The sequence below is a fragment of the Enoplosus armatus genome, chromosome 6 (assembly GCF_043641665.1).
Source record: "Enoplosus armatus isolate fEnoArm2 chromosome 6, fEnoArm2.hap1, whole genome shotgun sequence".
Classification (NCBI taxonomy): Eukaryota; Metazoa; Chordata; class Actinopteri; order Centrarchiformes; family Enoplosidae; genus Enoplosus; species Enoplosus armatus.
In genome coordinates, this window is record NC_092185.1 from 4,590,224 (window position 1) to 4,608,127 (window position 17,904).

The following is a 17,904-nucleotide window of genomic DNA, read 5'->3' on the forward strand; positions in this document are numbered from 1 at the left end:
CACCTGGAAGTCCATTCTGTCTCTTTTATCATATCTACTTTCCAAAGGAACAAAGAGAGGTTTAAATCATTCTCCAAGCTGTGCTCACGTAAATCAGGATACAAAAAAACAACTGAAAAAAGACGAATGACAATGAAAGCATACAAGTTCTGTCACCGTCAGAAGGTGTTGTAAGAACTTGCAGCGCCAACTTTCATTTACAAAACCGTCTCAGTAAGCTACTGTACTTTTGGACGCACTGTGACCTTGGTCCTCTGATCAGATGAGTCATGTTCTGGTCTAAAGTTAGTGCTGCTTCTCTCAGCTGAATGTCTGCTCATTATAATCACACCTGGCCCTTCAGGACCGCGACAGAGGATTTAATATGTGAATGCAGACAGGGAGCCTGACGGGGCCGAATCACAGCCGACGCCACATGGCACCTCCTTTATTTGCCCTGCCGTCTGTCTGCTGGTGTTTTTTCATTGTCTCCCAGAATTAGTCACTCTCTCAGCTCTCTCCACACCTGTTTCAGAAAAACACAAACTGTGGTAAATTCTGCTAAACTCTCATGTAGCTCTGAGAAAACATAGCCAGACTCCCGAGTACTCGCAGTTGTTTTCTTCTGTCTCATTCTGCTAAACATCCAGGTCTCCGGAGATGAAATAAAACCCGGGCAAAGTCTGGGATTCTGCGAACAAATACACTGTCTGTTTGGTCTCATTGTTTGCTTCCTGCCACAGTGGGATTTACATGGTCTAAATAATGATTCCATGTTTTCTTACGTACTTAGAAAGTGCTGCTGATGAACTAAAACTAAAACATACACCCAAAGAAAAAGAGCTGAGAGAGCTTCTTCTGGCCTGAATTTAACTTAATGGAAACCAATTTTTATTCAAATTAAGATAAAGAGGTTACTAATCAGATTACCCCTAAAAGAAGGTATTTTAAATCATCCAGTCTTTTGATGGGATTAAATAGTCGATGAAGGCAGGTATGTTTCCAAATGATGGCAAGATAATTCATGATAATTCCAAAAGGTTTCCCTCGGCATCACTCTGGAGATTAATTTTTCGTCATTTTCTCCCCTTTTTGGGATTAGTGTGAATTTTTCACTTCAGTTGAAAAATGTCTTTATCGAGAATCTGCGTCTCTTTGCACCCAAACCAAAATTCGCTTTGCATTCAGGCGGGCAGCAGCAGCTCAGTCAGTGTGGAGTTGGCTTGGGAACTGGGGAGTGTGGACTGGTAGCTGCAGAAGCCAGTTCACCTCCTGGGCACTGAGCAAGGCACTGAACCCCTAGCTCGAGGGGCGCCGCTATGTTTCGGGCATATGTGTTCAAAATTGTAAGAAAAATGGAGTGAAAAAAGAATCAATGAAGTAATTCTTCTTCTTCTGCTGCTTCTTCAGTCTGAACTTAACCTTGAGAACCTTCGTATCTCAAGGTCTTCATATCTAAGTGACAAAGGCTGTTTGTCATTTCCTTACAAAACAAGCCACATACAACCTCTCAAACGAGGTTCTGAAAAGTTCGCCTACATAATTAAAACGCACCAACGTTGACTGTTGGGAGGAAGCCGGATGTTAGCAGCAGTCAAGGAAACTATATGTCAAACCATCATTTAGAGTCTAAGCTGTCATATCAACACGCCACACACACAGTTGGTTAGTCCTCAGTACTGCTAGCTACAGCTAATATATGTACTCTTGTATGTACTCATTTTTGTTTTGAAACACACCTTTCTTGGTCATTATTCACACAAGTAATTGCTTGTTGGTACGAAAACAGACGTTTTGAGAGTTTGAACAAACTACCTGTGCTGTCATTTTTCTCCTTACGGCTGAAAAACATCAACGATCTTGGCGTGTTTTTATAAATGTTCATGCTCATCGTTTCATTGTTTTAGTCTTTCGTCAATACAAATGATTTTTTCTTGATCTCATTAAACATCCTCTTCTCAGATCACGACACAGAGGAAGTAAAACAAGGTGAATTTCATTTTTTGATTTCTTTGAATTCACATAAGCGGCGGTTACGTGGACATAATTCTAGATGAAAGAATAATAATTCCAGATAATAAAATGCTTCCCTGCTTCCAGCTCTCCAGTCCTCCCAGTTCATCTCTCAGCTCTTCATGTGGATCTTCAGAGGAGGAGAGGCCTCAGGAGATCAGCTGTTAATCCACCCTGACACTAACTCAAACTTCACTCAGTATACGGAGAAAATGGATTTAAAGGAAGCCGCAGCTTAAAGAGGATTCACTTTCTGAGTCTTTCTTCTGCTCTCCAGCTATAATGCAATTAAATATGTGTGTATATATGACCTTTAATTGCATTAAAGGTGTGTATATATATATGTGTGTGTGTGTGTGTATATATGTGTATATATGTATATATGCAATTAAAGGTGTATATATATATGCAATTAAAGGTCATACATACGCACATATATATGTGTGTGTGTGTATCTGGGTCTCATATTGGCCAAACCCTGCCATGTAAAAACACTATAAAGGCTTCAGTGAAATGTCTGAACAGAGTGAAACCCTCTGACACTTCACCGAAGCGTTTGTTGATGATGAGATTGAGGAAGATTGTCAGCTGCAGGCTCATCGTGATGGAAAGCTGAGAGGAAAAAAAACAAAAACCAAAAATGACAAAAGCCTCCAAACCAAGTCCTTTGAGCAGCCTCTGAATCACTGTCACCACGCTGACTGTAAGTCTGGTGCAACATCGCCATCTGCTGTTTGATAAGTTTACACTGAGTTAACTCAAGAGGCGTCGGATCAGATTAGTTAAATTTGATCCACATGGCCGTTTACATACAAGGAGGAACACAGTATTAGAAATTCCTTAAGGTTCGAGTTAGAGACCAGCTGGTGAAGAAAGTGGAACATCTAACAGCTAAAGAGCCAGATATTTCTTTTCTCTAAGAGGGGAGTGAACACTGGACTTACACTCATCAGGTGGACGCAAACCCTCCATGATCATGTTGCTCCGTGTTCGCTTGATGTGGAAGTCACGACTACTTTATCAGCCGATAAAATGTCAGATGTTGTGTTTACAGCTTGTTCTGCTGCCCCCAAGAGGCCAGTTAGTCCGTTACCGAGACTTTTCACAAACTTACAATTTATTTATTTATTTATACCCCTTCAGTTGTCACCAGTGCAACATCTACTCTTCCTGACACAAGATAGGCCTCTTCATATTTGACTGAATCTGACTGACGTGTTTGCTCAGTGAGCGTCGCCTCTTTGTTCCTTTTACATTTCACTCGAACGGTTTTACACATGCAGGTCAGTGCACTGTTCATGGTTAGTTCTCAGCCTGTAAAAGCAGTTGTAAAATGCCTCCTGTGGCTCTGGAGGAGAACATAACCCTGATGGCGTCATAGTGATGTCATCGGGGTTATCTCATCTTGGACTTGGAAACTGCAAATTGAATCGATTGATCTCTGTTTCTGCTTGTCTGTTAACTAATAAGATGTTTCTAATATTTTAATCATTTCTTATCTTTGCTTTTTTGTGTGTTAACGTGTCCTGTTTGTCCCTTCAGCCCGGGGCCTTCCTGAGGATTTACAACCTACGAGCGATCGCAGGATCCAGTAAGGTGCCCGGTCTCACCAGCAGCCAGTCAGAGGAGGTGGATCACCTGGCGTTTCACCTGCATGGAGGGACGGCGTACGGCAGGGGGATCCGGGTTCTTCCAGAAAACAGCACCGAGGTGCAGGAGCTGAAGAGGTACAGCAGGAGACAAAGGACAAAATACACCTGAGAGACCTGAGGCTAAAAATAAAGTCATTGTAGGAAACCTGCTTCATATTGCAGCTCAGATTCTACTTTCTGGTTCTGGTTCTGCTGCATAATTGGACCAGAAAAGACCAAAGCAGCACTAGTGTTGACAAGGTGTGTCCAGTCAGACTTCTGCAATGGCTGAGAGTCTAAAAGTTTGGAGCATCAGGTTCAGAGAGGATTTAAGACTGCGCGGCAATCTAAATGAATCCAGGATTTAATCCAGAATTAGAATAAATCCTAGTTTAAATGTAGATATTTTGATGAAAAAGGACAGAAGTATCAGAATCAGAATCAGAAATACTTTATTGATCCCCGGGGGGAAATTATACAGTACCGGTGCTCCCATTCAAAAGTAGAAAGTAGCATAAATTTAGAAATGAGAGTATGTACAAAAATAAGATATAAAAAATACACACATTTACAATATTTAAGTGAAAAATAAAAGTATAAAAAAAAATACAATAACAATGTATATGTATGTATATATATATATATATATATATATATATGTGTGTGTGTGTGTATTTCACTGACATTTGAAGAATAAATGACGAGGTAGTATATGAATGAATTCATGTTTGTGATCAGAAGTCTCATAATAATATTCTTCTTGTTTATGTATCTGTAGAGTCCTGGACGCCGTCCCAGAGGACGACGACAACCTCTCTAAGCTGAATGACTCGGCGTTGTTGGAGGTCTGGAGCACTCCACCAGAGTCTCTGGGTACGAAAGGATGTTGGTCTCAAATTTATCAGCTGACATGAAACTTGCTAGACATTCATGTTCCCCTCAGGATGCGTTCAGGCACAGTGGGCTCAGAGCACAACACGCAATCACTGTAGTTACATGTGCATAAAGAAGGAAGTTACGCTTCAGGTTATGTTTACAGCAACTGAAACATCTCCTGTGTAGATACTTAGTCTATAAAGAACATCTAAATGTTTTCATTGCGTGACTGAAATACAAAGAAGAAAGAATGATGTGAGTGGTGGCCGCCCTCCGGTATTTGATTAAATGAAAAATGTGTTCGCCAGCAGTGGAAATATGAACATCCTGACTGTTCAGACAGACCAATTTCTTCACTGAGGAAAGGATGGATGGATTGAAGCTGCGGGGAGCTGCTTCCATTAGCGGGGCCATCTAAAAGCCCACGCTTCACTGGGGATAAAACAAAAAGTCAGAACTTTGAGTGTGACCTGAAGGTTTCCACACAGACAAACAGCTGCAGCTTTAAAAGAACTCTTCGGCATTAAAAAAAAAGCTCAGTGTTCAGTCCTGCAGGCCTGATGTCTGTTGTGTAACTCTGAGTGAACAAAATATTTAGGATGCAGTTTCTTTTTTTTTAATGTAACCTCTTTATCAACATACCCCAACAACTTGGCTTTGTGCAGACTTCAGTAATTCATTTTTTTTTTTTTTTACAAGGCACACAAAAACCAGAAGAACCAGAACTACATTTAAGAACACAGATAGCAGAGTCAGCAGGTGAAGGAAAATGATGTTGAATTCATGACAAAGCCACAGATATTCTTATTATACAGTACAAAGACGTGAAAACAATTCTTTCTCAGGTCTTAACTGTTAATTCAATTTCTTTGAAAGATCCTTGTTTGCATCATTTTTGCTTTTATGTTTTAAAAGGAAATAGACAAGTTGTATTTCTGTGGAAACAAAATTCAAATTTGTAATCTTTTATTAGCTTTTAATCTCTAGATATGTCTGGAAGCTTTCTGCTCAGTAGCAGGAAGATGTTCACAGTGATTGTGGTGATTATACACAATATGTGAGCTGAAGCAGCGCGCAGAGACTGCTTATTTTAAGCCTTCTAATATAATGCTTATCAGATCAGGTGATATTCTTTCCCTCAGCTGGAGCAGCTCAGCAGAGCACGGTTTGTTTACAGGCCTTTGTTACTTGCTTATTGATTTATCAGTCCTTGATGGTTTCTCTGTTTATTTATTTATTTTTTTTAGATGGTGAAACAGTGGAGTGCAGCACAGGTATGAAACACAGCACACTGCAGCAGCTCCACAGGTCTGGTTCGAGGTTAAACCGTCCACATTTGTGAAACAGACGCAGCCCTTTGGAAGATCAGTGGTTTGTGTAATTGTTCTGGAGTTATTTTGTCAGATAAACTTGTTCATAATAACTATAGTTATATCAAGACTTTTTTCTCTCAGTTTGGATTATATTTAAAGTCACCACCAGCTCTTTTACCACTTTTATTTGGATGCTTTCTGTTGTCTCTCACTGGTTCTGTATTTCCTGGAATATCCTGGGATTTGGAGAAAAACTGTCAAAGTGGGAAAGTCAGAAATATCAGAATTCTCTTTCATTGGAATTACAACACACATGTTTGCTAACTAATTAGCTCAACTGGAAACAGACTGAAAAAGTTTTCTTCTACCAGTGTTTGTGTATGACTTTAGGGATTTTACTGTAAATCATGTGGAGTTTACATCAACGCAGACCATAATTAGTTTTAGTTTTGTGACTGGTTTTCCTTCCACTCGTCCATGTTCGACTTGTGAGGAGACTGGAAACTTTGCCAGTCGTTGGACTGAACATTGTCGTGTGAAAAATGTTCTGTTAATGCACTGATGCAGGGTTTCTGAAGGTTCAAAAAGAGGCTTGAAATTGTATTAAAAAGTCTTACATTTGCAAAAGCCTTTCCTGCTGCAGGCAGTAATGTTAATTATAAAATGTTTTTGTGTCAGATCACACATTTATAAACTAAAAGTGGGATTGGTGCGTCAGTGGATTGCGCTGCAGGAGGCTGTTCAGTCCTTTTTTAGTTTCAGTCGACACCATCAGCAAACACTGTCACTGCTGCAGCTACAGCAGCTTGGAAGGTAATTGTCTCATAATGGACAAGTGTCGGTTTTAGCAAAACCTCAAAGGAATCTTTTTAATCGGTTAATCCATCCATCCATTTTATGCCAGGTTGCGTTCATTTAATTTGACGTTATTGTTATATACTGCTGGGAAGTACTACTGAAATGTGATATAATGATAAATAATTCTAGGTGTCATCCTCCCTCCTGGTTTTCCGTCGTACTTTCATACCTGTCTGAGAGTGAAAAGGGTACCAAAATGCATTCGATGTGGTATTAAAAAGATTGAGCTTGGTGAACCTTGTAGGATCCCCGTGTTACCATCGCGGGTGTTGAACAAAACAAGAATCAAATGAATTTGAAATGGAACAGCCCCCGAGATGTTTAGGATGTGATAGAAAAATTCAGCGCTTCTTAAATTTTGTTTTAGAAGTCTAGATGTTGCCGTGACTACAGGCTGCGTGTCGATAGTTCAACAGTTATTTCAAGGAAACATTTTTACGTATTGTAAAGTTGATGAAAGTCACTCTGCTTGTGTCTGTGTACATTTATTGTGTGAGTCAGAGAGAAGCTGCGGTCACGACATACAGCCGACGACGCTGTCCGAGCTGAAGCGGTCCGATCCGGGTCGAGCTCACCACGTCAGAGTCCAGCTGAGATCCTACGAGCCCCGCAGACTCCACCAGTCTCTGAAACTCTACTGCAGCAAGTGTAGATCTATGTAGGCTCACACACTTCTAATAGTTTACAGCAAGGGGAAATGCTGAGTGAGGTTTTGTTGTTGTTTGGGGTTTTCAATTGGTATTCAATTAATTTCAGGTATACGGATGTAGACATTTGTGGCAGAAAGCATTGAATTTAAAGTTCTGAATCTTTATATCTCTCTCTAAGAGTCAGTGTGCATTGCTGGATTTGTAAAAATGTAATGAAATGAATGCTCTGTGATCTCAGGCAGGACGTCCCGGACGATGAACTGCTGGCGGGTCTCTTCTCTGAGGCGTCCAGGGACTCTGGACCCTACAGTCCCCCACCGTGGGCGCTGTCTGGGCGTGTCGATGTCCCTGGAGATTCCCCAGGATCCCCGAACCGAGCTCTGAGTGTTCACCTGTCCACCCAGCTCATGTCTGAGGGCAAAACCAGAGAGCTCATCTTCCTCATGGGTAACAGTCTCAACCAACACTCTTTATGCTCCTCAGTTTGTTTGTTTTAAATAGCGAATGCAAAACGTTCTTTGGACACAGTTGAAGAGAAAGGATGAAGCATGTTACACAAGAATCTTTCTTCATTTTAAAGGATAAAAGGTTTCTTGTTTCTGCTGCCATCAAACCCACGAAAACACAGGTTTTCATCCTAAAATCCGACACCTGGTGACAGAGGTTTTGGTGTCTTGCAGGATCGACTCTGGAGGAAACGTGTCGGCTAACAAGCGGCTACCAGAACATTGTCCCTGTGAGGTCGTCAGGAGGTCACCTGGCCCTGGTCGACCTGTCTGCACCTTTCCTGTTCAGAGGCAGGAAGAGATACTACGGGTCAGAGATGAATGCTAGAGCACAGTTACGGCTTTATTAAGAAATGCTTGATTTGATTAGCTCTGTCAGCCATCTTTCTTGTTTTCTTGTATTATTATTGAGGTTGACTGATATTGGACTTTTTGATAAGAACCTTTTAAATTTGGTTGTGAAACTATAGTGACCCAGATATATAGTGAGCGGTACATTTTACTATTAAAGATAAACTTGTCAGCGCTCTCTGGTGGACAAAGTATGTACAGAAACTGTTTCTAAATCACCTCAAACACATCTCTGACATTTCTCTACTTAAAAAAGCTGTTACGGTTTCTTTACTTGTGGATCGTGAACATTTATGCCTCAGTACATTCACAAAAAGTCCAAGAAAAAGGTAAATGTTGGATCATATGTGATGGTAACTTACTATGGATTCAAATGCTTCTGATAGTTCGGAGGCCCACTTAAAGAAATATGTACAATAACATCAAGACTTGAGCTTGAAGGTGCAGTTTCAGAGTTTGCCCAGTTGCAGATATTTCCTGCTTTGTGAGCACTTTAAGGACTTCTCCTCCATGTTAGCTGAAAAGCTGAGATTAAAACTTAATTCTTAACCTCGCAGACTGCAGTTTACAACACAACCAAGAGAAGATCTTCTGCTGAGGGAGATCATGTGATACAGAACAGCTACTAATGGATGTGGTTTCGTGTCTTTTTGTCAAAAACATTAAGGTGTTTGCTGGATAAACTGTGGAAACGCAGTCTCATTGCTCTATTTGTGGAAATGCTGTCAAAATAAAGCAGGTTACATTTCAAAGTAAAGACACTGTAGTGAGCAGCCGTACGTATACAACATAGTGAGAGCGACATTTGACAGTTTCTTGAGCCATTATAGGATGCCGGCACGTTGTTGATCACTCGCACTCGTTATGACTTCCTGTGTGTGTTGTAGGTGTAGGCGGTGCTCAGAGGCTGCAGTGAGGGAACCGTGTGCTGAAGGAGTCGAGCTGATCGACGAGAAGGTCATTGCAGAAGGTGAGCGAGGTTTGAATCTGTGGAGGTGGAGAGCACACAGGGTTGTGTTTTCAGCTTGCTCTGCTGCCACTCAGTGGCCAGAAACAGAATTAATGCAGCTCCAATAGAGGAAACCATCGGCTTCACCTGATCCTTTTCACAACTCGATCAACATAAGATTAATCAGCAATTCTAATAATCAATTTGTCAAATGTAATCAAAAGTAAAATCCATCGTAAACTGAATGGAGACGTCACTTTGGGCTCTGAGAGATTGTGATCTGATTCTGACATGAATAGAAAATAGAAATAACTGTGCAACCCCAATATTATAACCCCAGCATTGTCCTTGAATGCACCGCCAAGTTTTAAAACTGTTGCCTGCTCTCAGCTGCAGCTGCCATGACAATAACCTCTCTCTAACAAAAAAAATAAAGTGTCTGTCGGCTGTTTGCGTGCTCGTCCTGACCTCAGGTCTGTTGTAGCTGCAGGTTTTTTCCCTCTGAAATAAATCGTCTCTGGTCTTCTGGTCTGCAGCTCTCGGCGTTCAGCTGCTGCAGTTCGTCCTGCTGATGAAGCTCGAGCTGCAGGACGCCACCGACACGCTGGACGTCTTCCTGTGGAGAGACGCCGTGAGTTTCAGATCTTCTTCAGAGTCCTGCTCAGATTAGATCACAGGGAGAAAATCTGAGTTTATTACACATTCCTGTCTGTCTGAACTTTTACCAAAACGATGTATGAAGCATTATGAAGTCTGTGTGTTTGTGTGACTACTGTGGTGGCAGCGAGTCTTAAATATGTCGTTAAAGTGGTTTTTAGGTAAAACATTAATGAGTTATGATGATGGTTCGTGTCTTTCATCAGGAGACGTTCTTCAGTGTGTCGGCAGAGGACGTGGCAGCCAATCAGGAGGCTCAGAACAGCATCCGTCAAGCAGTGGACTTCCTCTGTCCACCAGGGGGCAGCGCTGGTACATCTGTCAAACTCACAAACAGCTGGATTAAAACTCTTTATTCCAGCAGCAGCTTCTCTGACTGAAAGTGACATTTTCAGAATCAAATTTTTAGTAACTTTTGGATTACTTGGTTTTAATTTATTTTTTCTTGTATAAAAGTTTTAGCTCCATTATTGTCTCAGTTTAAATTACAGGAACGTTCATTTCGAATATGGATTTAGTTTCCGCCATATCTACATGTAGGAATACACGTGATTTTCTGTGCAAAGCATTTGACCCAACAAGAAACCAAATGTAAAGTTTGTTTGTGCCGAAACACTGACGGAGGATCAATAACTCAAATATCAATACACAGATCCGCTCAACAACCATAAAAATAGACAAACAAGCTCCATATTGCACCAATAAGCTGTTAAAAGTTACATGTTGTCCATGTTCGTCGTCAGGAGTCTGATATGAAAGTGAGTTCAGGTGTGTTTGTGTCTCCTCAGGTGAACGTCCGTGGCTCGATGTGTGTCTGACGGCGTACCGAGCAGAGGACGACGACGGGGGACAGAACCAAACCTGCTATCAGATCTGCCACACCACCATCACCAAACCCCCCTTCGCACGGTCCGACCCCGAACCCGCCTGACCCGCCTGCAGGTCAAAGGTCACCGGTAAACCAGAATCCTGCAGAAAAACAATATTTTTTTGTATTTCACATCCTTTTTGATTTTGATTTTTATTTATTGTGTGAAACAAAACAAATGTAAAAAAAAAAAAACTGACATGTTTCCTGTGCAGCTCACACAGCCTTTTAATGACTCTTTCAAAATAAAAGACATTTCTGTTAATGAGGTTGTTGATATTTTAGCAGCGGGAGCAAACAGACGTTCTCAGTATTTCACCAGCAGTACAGATCTTGGGTCAGTTACGCTTTTTGCAGAATTTGCAGCATCTGTGTTTGAAAGTAAAACGGCTCCATCCATCCAAGTTTCTGTCAGCGGGATTTATTTATTGTCTAAACTGTGAACCTGAAATAAGGATGGATGGATGTGGACATTAATAATAATAATTAGTTCATTTTTGGGCATTTTTGCTTTTATTTGATAGTTGATAGAATAGAGACAGACAGGAAATCTGTTTAGCCACGTTACAGCATGGCTCTGTGGGTGGCAACGTCATTCCCATCAGCCCGAATGGATAAATCGAGTCCATCTAAGGTGCCTGAAACCCTGTGAAGAACTTTGTATTGAGGTCTCTTCACTCACAAATAGTGACTACAAGACAGAAACGTGTGTTCATCCTTTCTTTGTCCCTTCTTATTTCTTTCTATACATCCTTCGGAGCAGGAAACCCTCTGCTCTGGTTTTTGTCCAGAGAGAGGACGTAGAGAAGGCGACCTCGGCTAACCTCTGTCTCTCCAGCCTGAACAAAAAGACTTCAGTTTTCTCTGTTTGTAATCCCCAGACTTTGCACTAGATGGCACAAAAGACCTGTAAATATTTGTTGTGACACTGAATACAAAGGAAACAGAGAGAATATTTTTATTTCTTTGACTTTTCACCAAACTGAAGAGACATACTGGGAAATCTCTGCCATTTAATTAAAATATTTAGTAATTCAATAATAAACGATTGTTTATAAATGTGTGTATTAATGTTTTTCCTACTAAGTATTCCTTCAATTATATCAAGTTAGTCTATATCCAATAATAGAAAATAGTTTACTCACTTTCATTAAATATCTAAATTTGTGTGTATTAGTTACTACAAGAAGTGGAGGCTAACTTTCCTGTCTGATCACTTTCTACTTTTTAGACTTTAGTAAATATGTTAAGCTGATATCAAGAAGAGCTCTCACAGATTACACTTCAGTGTGTTTGTACAGTTTATTATCGGATCAGAGTAGGTTTGACAGAAGACCCCCCCCCCCCCCCCTCCTCCTCCTCCTCCACCCTCCCTCCAGCCTTTCTCCTCCTCTTCTCCCTCCTCCTCCTCCTACTCTCGGGTCCCCTTGTCTCTCAGACGGAGCCCGGCGTCTCCACCGGCCCCAGCTCTCTGCGCTCTTCCCTGGCCTCCGAGCGCTCCGGAGCGGCTGCGCGCGTAGAAACTTCATGGGACGGAGGTGGACGTGCCTCGGCTGGGATTGAACACTCCAGCCCAGTGTGAGGACATACTTTCCGCTCTGGTTTTTGGACTCTTCGGTGATGCCTCCAGACTGGAGCCGCTCCGGGACGCACCCAAACCCGACAGGTGCACCTCCTCTACACGACCAAAGACTTGGGTAAAGTTAAGAGTCGCTTTTTTTGAGCTGATTATCAGAAACCAGAGATGGGTCGATCAATTTGGGAAACGCGTCAGTTTGATCTTACGGGTTAGACAGAAGCACACGATGCTGCTTCCACTCTCGAGGTTACTGTGTCTGTGGCTCTGCAGCGAGGCCGTCGCGAGTCAGTTCCACTGGGAGAAAACAAAGACGACTTTCAGTCCTCATTATGAATCCACCGCCGCTGATAGGAATGCGCAGAACTGGAGATGGCGCACAGTAATCGGGGAGGACAATGGGGGGACGCGCGGTACGAGTGCGCAGGCCTCGTGGCTGGATACTGTAAACCCGTCACCCTCCGAGCTGCAGAGGACACGGATACCCCGGCGCGCTGTGCGCAAAAGCGACGCGCACAACGGAACGCAGCGCATCCGACCTGTACCCGGAGACGAAACTTTCCGCACGGATGTCAACAAGGCTGGAGAGCCGCGGAGGGGTGGATATAGTCCAGGGGAAGTGCTCAAACCGACACCGCATGGACGCTCTTGTCGCCTCCGGAGGGCCGGACACAACCGGCGGCAGAGACGGAGCGCAAACCCCAACCGGACGAAGCGGAGCGAACCGCTGCGGGACGGAACCGTGGCCGGGTGGGGAGCTCTGCCCGCGGCCATGGCGCAGGAACAAGAGGCCGGACCCCCCTTTGGACTCAACACCAGTGACTATGAGGAGGAGTACTCTCTGCCGGACTTTCCCGACACCACGCCGTTCGTGCCGGTAAACACGCGGACCAGACGGAAGCAGGTGAAGAACCCGTTCTACCCGGTCACCGCAGAGTCGTACGGAGCGTACGCGGTCATGATCACCGCCGCCATCATCTTCAGTGTCGGGATCATCGGGAACGTGTCGGTCATGTGCATCGTGTGTCACAACTACTACATGAGGAGCATCTCCAACTCGCTGCTGGCCAACCTCGCGCTCTGGGATTTCGTCATCATCTTCTTCTGCCTGCCGCTCGTGGTGTTCCACGAGCTCACTAAGAACTGGCTCCTGGGGGAGTTCTCGTGCAGGATCATCCCCTACCTGGAGGTGAGAGGGTCGGGTTCTGGGGCTGAAGCTGCTGATGGTGCAGATCGGAGGTGACGGAGTGTTCATGAGTCAGATGTCAGTGGGCAGGTGGGGGGAAGCACGTGTGACATTATCTTAAGTTTCCCCACATCAGATTCTTCACACCTGAACAGAACAGAGGTTTTGATATATATATAATTTATATTATATATTATATATATATCATATTTAATCCACAGTCCTCCTTCTGTGCAAAATTAGATTCCAAAGTTTATCTGAAGTTAATGTGAGTCACCATCAGTGGATCAGCAACACAAAGAGGAACATTAGTATTAAAAAGAGTTTGGAACATGCATCCCTCCCCAGTGTGAGTGACGGGGGACAACATATACAGCCTCTGTTTCATGCAGTCACTTGTAAAGTGCAGCTGAAGCTTACATGAGGCTTCTGCAGAACTGTTTTCTTCATGTTGTTGAAAGATGTGCGCCTGACCTTTAAATCACGATCTGTATTAAACTCAACAGTACTGTAGGTTCCAAGCACTTGTAGAAATAAGACATTTTTATGTTGGCACTGAACGTAATCTGGGGAGTCGTTCACTGTCACCTTTCATGGCTTTCTGGAGAATTATAACACAAACAAAATGCATGCTGGGAAGTATAGCTGGAAATGTTTTTACACAATTTATTTTAATGATATTGTTACGAGACTCATCAGTACTGACACGGTTCTTTATGAATCCGAGTAGAATTGGGGGGACGGTGGTTCCAGACTGCGGTCGGGGTTTAAATCAGGTTTAATGTCGCCTCATGTGAAGGGTCTTTAATCTGATCAGTGTCACATCAGGCTGCAGGAAAACAAGACGACACCTGCTGAACATGAGACGTCCTGCTGTCCAATCAGGGAAGTGAGTGAAGATCAGGATTAGTGAAGAGTCTCTCAAACTGAGATTAGAGAAGGACGACCCCCACCCCCACCCCACCCCCCTCCTCTGATCAGTCTTCATCAGAGGAAACAGGACCAGGAGGTCTGAGAATAGATCCGGATACATTTGTTTAATTTCATGATTTATGTGGAGTTTTTATTCCTTTAATGTTTCAACATGATAACGTCCTCGTGCACAAAACCAGCCCCATAAAGAAACGGTTCTCCCAGTTTGGTGTGGAAGAACTTGACCATCCAACACCTTTGGGATGAACTGGAACACAGACTGTGAGCCAGACCTGATCACCCAACAACCAATGTTGGACCTCGCTAATGCTCTGCTGTCTGAATGGGAGGCTGTTACAGCTGCAGATTAATGTCACTGGTTTTGGAGTCGTGTTAAATGTCACTGTTCAGCTGTCCACGTACGTCTGGCCGTGCAGTGAACGCGTCCTCGGAGTTGGCAGCCTGTAATCCCGGTGTTGGTGATGTTGAGCTGAAGTTGACATGTTTTAATCTGCTGAAATGTAAACGTTAGCCGCAGGTTAACGTGTTTGCAACTCGCTGATGGTGGAAAATCTTTTTAATGTGAAATCTGGAAACAAAAGGTTTAATCTTCTTAGCAGCAGCAGCAGCAGCAGCAGCAGCTCTCTTTGTTTGAGATGATGACCTACATGACATTAGTGATATTTACCAACTGTCATCTTCTTTATTGATTTTTGTCTTTTTATTCCTTTATCTATAATACTACTATTATTATTATTATTATTATTTAGGGAGGATTGTCCTTTAATTTAATTACAAATTATAAAATAAAAAACACATATATTCTAACACTAAACATACATAAAATGACACATTTCTTTAAAAAGAAAATATAAAAATAAAGCAAATTGTCTTAAGATTTAGTTTTTTTTAAACTAATAAAGTCAATAAAGTGCTGACATTAGATATGTCAGTGTTTTACTTCTTGGTTGGTAGCTTGTTCATTCATTTCTAAACAGACTCAAATAAAGTACCACAGAGCTGCAGATCTGAGATCAGTCCTGTTGTCTCCACTTACTGTTTAATGGAGCGTAATCACACAAAACAGCGAGAGGATTACATCCGGAAACTGTTGTGATGGCCCGACCCCCAACACACACACACACACACACACACACACACACACACACACACAGAGTCATAGAATAGATAAATTGATTTTTTAAAAATTAACTAAAATATAACATTACTAAAAAAAAACGAAGCATGTGACTTCAACATCATATGAATGAGATGAAAAATGGCGGCAGCTGAAAACATCAGATCTGTGTGGAGCGATGAGCGATACATGAAACAGAGATGTTATATCTCCATCATGTTTCTTACATGGTTTTCCACCGTATGAGCTTCAACGTCATCTTGTTGTGTCCTCTTCTTCTTCGATGGTTTAATGGCACCCGACTCCTAATATTCCCACAGTGGTATTGGATGGAAAACACAGAGTTTCTGGAAATGTGGTTAAAATGTTCGTTACATTTGGACTGAAAAGGCTCAATAATCACACAACCGCGTTGATTTGTCTGATGACGTGATCGCTCGTAAACACGGGAATCTACCATCCTCATATTCTAATGAAGGTCTGTTGGAGATGCTCGTTTATATCCAAAGAGAGATCGTTTCGAGTTACAGAAGCTGGTGGCACAGCAGCCAGACAGGAAGTGACATCAGGACTCTCAACAGCAGCGTTACACTGGTTTGCCTGTCTGTTGTGTGTGAAGTGTTTACAGCTGCTGAGATACAACAGATGTGGTTTGTGACGTTATGACGCAGAGCAGAAGTGTGTTATACCGGCTACTCACATCAGAAAACACTTCAGATGATCGGATTGGCTCGTCACATGCTTCACTTTAGGGTTTTGATTCAGGATTTAGGTTCAATTACGTCTTTGGTGTTCGCTCGTAGTTTTACCCATCATTAGTTTTACCCATCATTAGTTTTACCCATCATTTATTTAACCTGCAGAGACTTGAAAGTTGCTGCAGAAAGATGATCCATCACAGCCAGACATTAAATCAATTTTGAGGGTATTTTCTTTCCCGCACAAAACTTAAAAATGACTATTTATTAGTAAATTAGTATTTGCCCTCATTATCGTGACTTTTTTGCTCATTGAATAATGACTATTCTTTAAATTACTCAACTTTAATTCAACTTTATCTCTTAATATCTTTCCCTTTTTCTCGAAATTACAACTTTAATCTCATATATTACAAATATATTATATAAATTATAAATATTGTGACTTTATTAACTGACATTTTTTTTCCCTCACAGTAGTCGTCACGCTCTGTCGTAGGTTTACAGTCTTACAGTCAACTGATTTATGAAATGATATCTTATTCTGGACCATTGTTCCCTAACGTTCCCTCTACGAGCGTAGAGAACTTTTTTAAAGTTTACTGTGCGAAGTGTAACGTGACGTTCCTCTTCTCTTCCCAGGTGGCTTCTCTCGGGGTCACGACCTTCACGCTGTGCGCTCTGTGCATCGATCGTTTCCGTGCTGCCACCAACGTGCAGATGTACTACGAGATGATCGAGAACTGGGCGTCCACCACGGCCAAGCTCGCCGTCATCTGGGTGGGCGCTCTGCTGCTGGCGCTGCCCGAGCTGCTGATCCGACAGCTGGTCACCGAGGACGGCGACCCGCCTGACGTGACGCCATGCGAGCGCTGCGTGGTCCGGATCTCCACTGATCTCCCGGACACGTTGTACGTCCTGGGACTCACCTACGACGGCGCGCGACTCTGGTGGTACTTCGGCTGCTACTTCTGCCTGCCGACCCTGTTCACCATTTGCAGCTCACTGATCACTGCCCGCAAGATCCGCCACGCGGAGCGGGCCAGCGTCCGCAGCAGCAAGAAGCAGATCCAGCTGGAGAGCCAGATGAACTGCGCCGTGGTGGCGCTGGCCATCCTCTACGGCTTCTGCATCATTCCGGAGAACATCTGCAACATCATCAGCGTGTACATGGCTGCCGGCGTTCCCAGGAGAACCCTGGACATCCTGCACCTGGTCAGCCAGCTGCTGCTCTTCTGCAAGTCTGCCGTGACGCCGGTGCTGCTGTTCTGCTTGTGCCAGCCGTTCACCAGAGCCTTCCTGGACTGTTGCTGCTGCTGCTGCGAAGAGTGCGGCCCGCCGCGCTCCCCCGCCACCGCCACCAGCGACGTCGACAACGAGTGCACCACCACCGAGCTGGAGCTGTCGCCGTTCAGCACCATCCGCATGGAGGCATCCACCTCCGCTGCTTACACCGCTGTGGGAACACACTGCTGAGGTCAAAGGTCAAAGATCAACAGCGTTAGGCGGCGCTTGGGTCATGCCTCTGATGTGATTAGGAATTTGATTGGTGGACGCGTTGACATATCGGGCGGTAAATCCCTGAGTGGAATCGACCCCAAACTGTTGAACACATTGGTGTTTACTGACGTGACTGAAGACGTCAGTTTGTCCTTTCACTGTTTACAGAATTTATATATGAAACGACACACAGTCAGTATTAGTTAATGGCATTTATTTGTTTAGTTCTTTTTGATTAACTCA

The 17,904-nt window shown here is 43.2% G+C and overlaps 2 protein-coding genes across 2 annotated transcripts in view; both read left to right on the forward strand.

Annotated features, from left to right (window-relative positions):
- pot1 (protection of telomeres 1 homolog) overlaps positions 1-11,655 on the forward strand; it is a 48,357-nt gene extending 36,702 nt beyond the window's left edge. Inside the window, exons 11-20 of the mRNA XM_070907693.1 lie at positions 3,535-3,719; positions 4,402-4,496; positions 5,747-5,773; positions 7,172-7,328; positions 7,559-7,767; positions 8,001-8,136; positions 9,065-9,147; positions 9,663-9,757; positions 9,990-10,095; positions 10,572-11,655. Coding sequence (XP_070763794.1) covers positions 3,535-3,719; positions 4,402-4,496; positions 5,747-5,773; positions 7,172-7,328; positions 7,559-7,767; positions 8,001-8,136; positions 9,065-9,147; positions 9,663-9,757; positions 9,990-10,095; positions 10,572-10,714 — 1,236 coding nt within the window. The 3' untranslated portion in view covers positions 10,715-11,655. The remainder of the gene's footprint in view (positions 1-3,534; positions 3,720-4,401; positions 4,497-5,746; positions 5,774-7,171; positions 7,329-7,558; positions 7,768-8,000; positions 8,137-9,064; positions 9,148-9,662; positions 9,758-9,989; positions 10,096-10,571) is intronic.
- Positions 11,656-12,456: 801 nt separating this feature from the next.
- On the forward strand, positions 12,457-17,637 carry gpr37a (G protein-coupled receptor 37a). The gene is made up of 2 exons (XM_070907900.1): positions 12,457-13,416; positions 16,804-17,637. The coding sequence occupies exons 1-2, from the start codon at positions 12,457-12,459 to the stop codon at positions 17,635-17,637; spliced, it is 1,794 nt and encodes a 597-aa protein (XP_070764001.1).
- The last annotated feature ends 267 nt before the right edge of the window (positions 17,638-17,904 follow it).

Coding starts and splice junctions, on each gene's coding strand:
- gpr37a (XM_070907900.1), top strand. CDS start 12,457: ATGCTGCTTCCACTCTCGAGGTTACTGTGTCTGTGGCTCTGCAGCGAG. Junction 13,417..16,803: donor GGATCATCCCCTACCTGGAG/GTGAGAGGGTCG, acceptor TTCTCTTCCCAG/GTGGCTTCTCTCGGGGTCAC.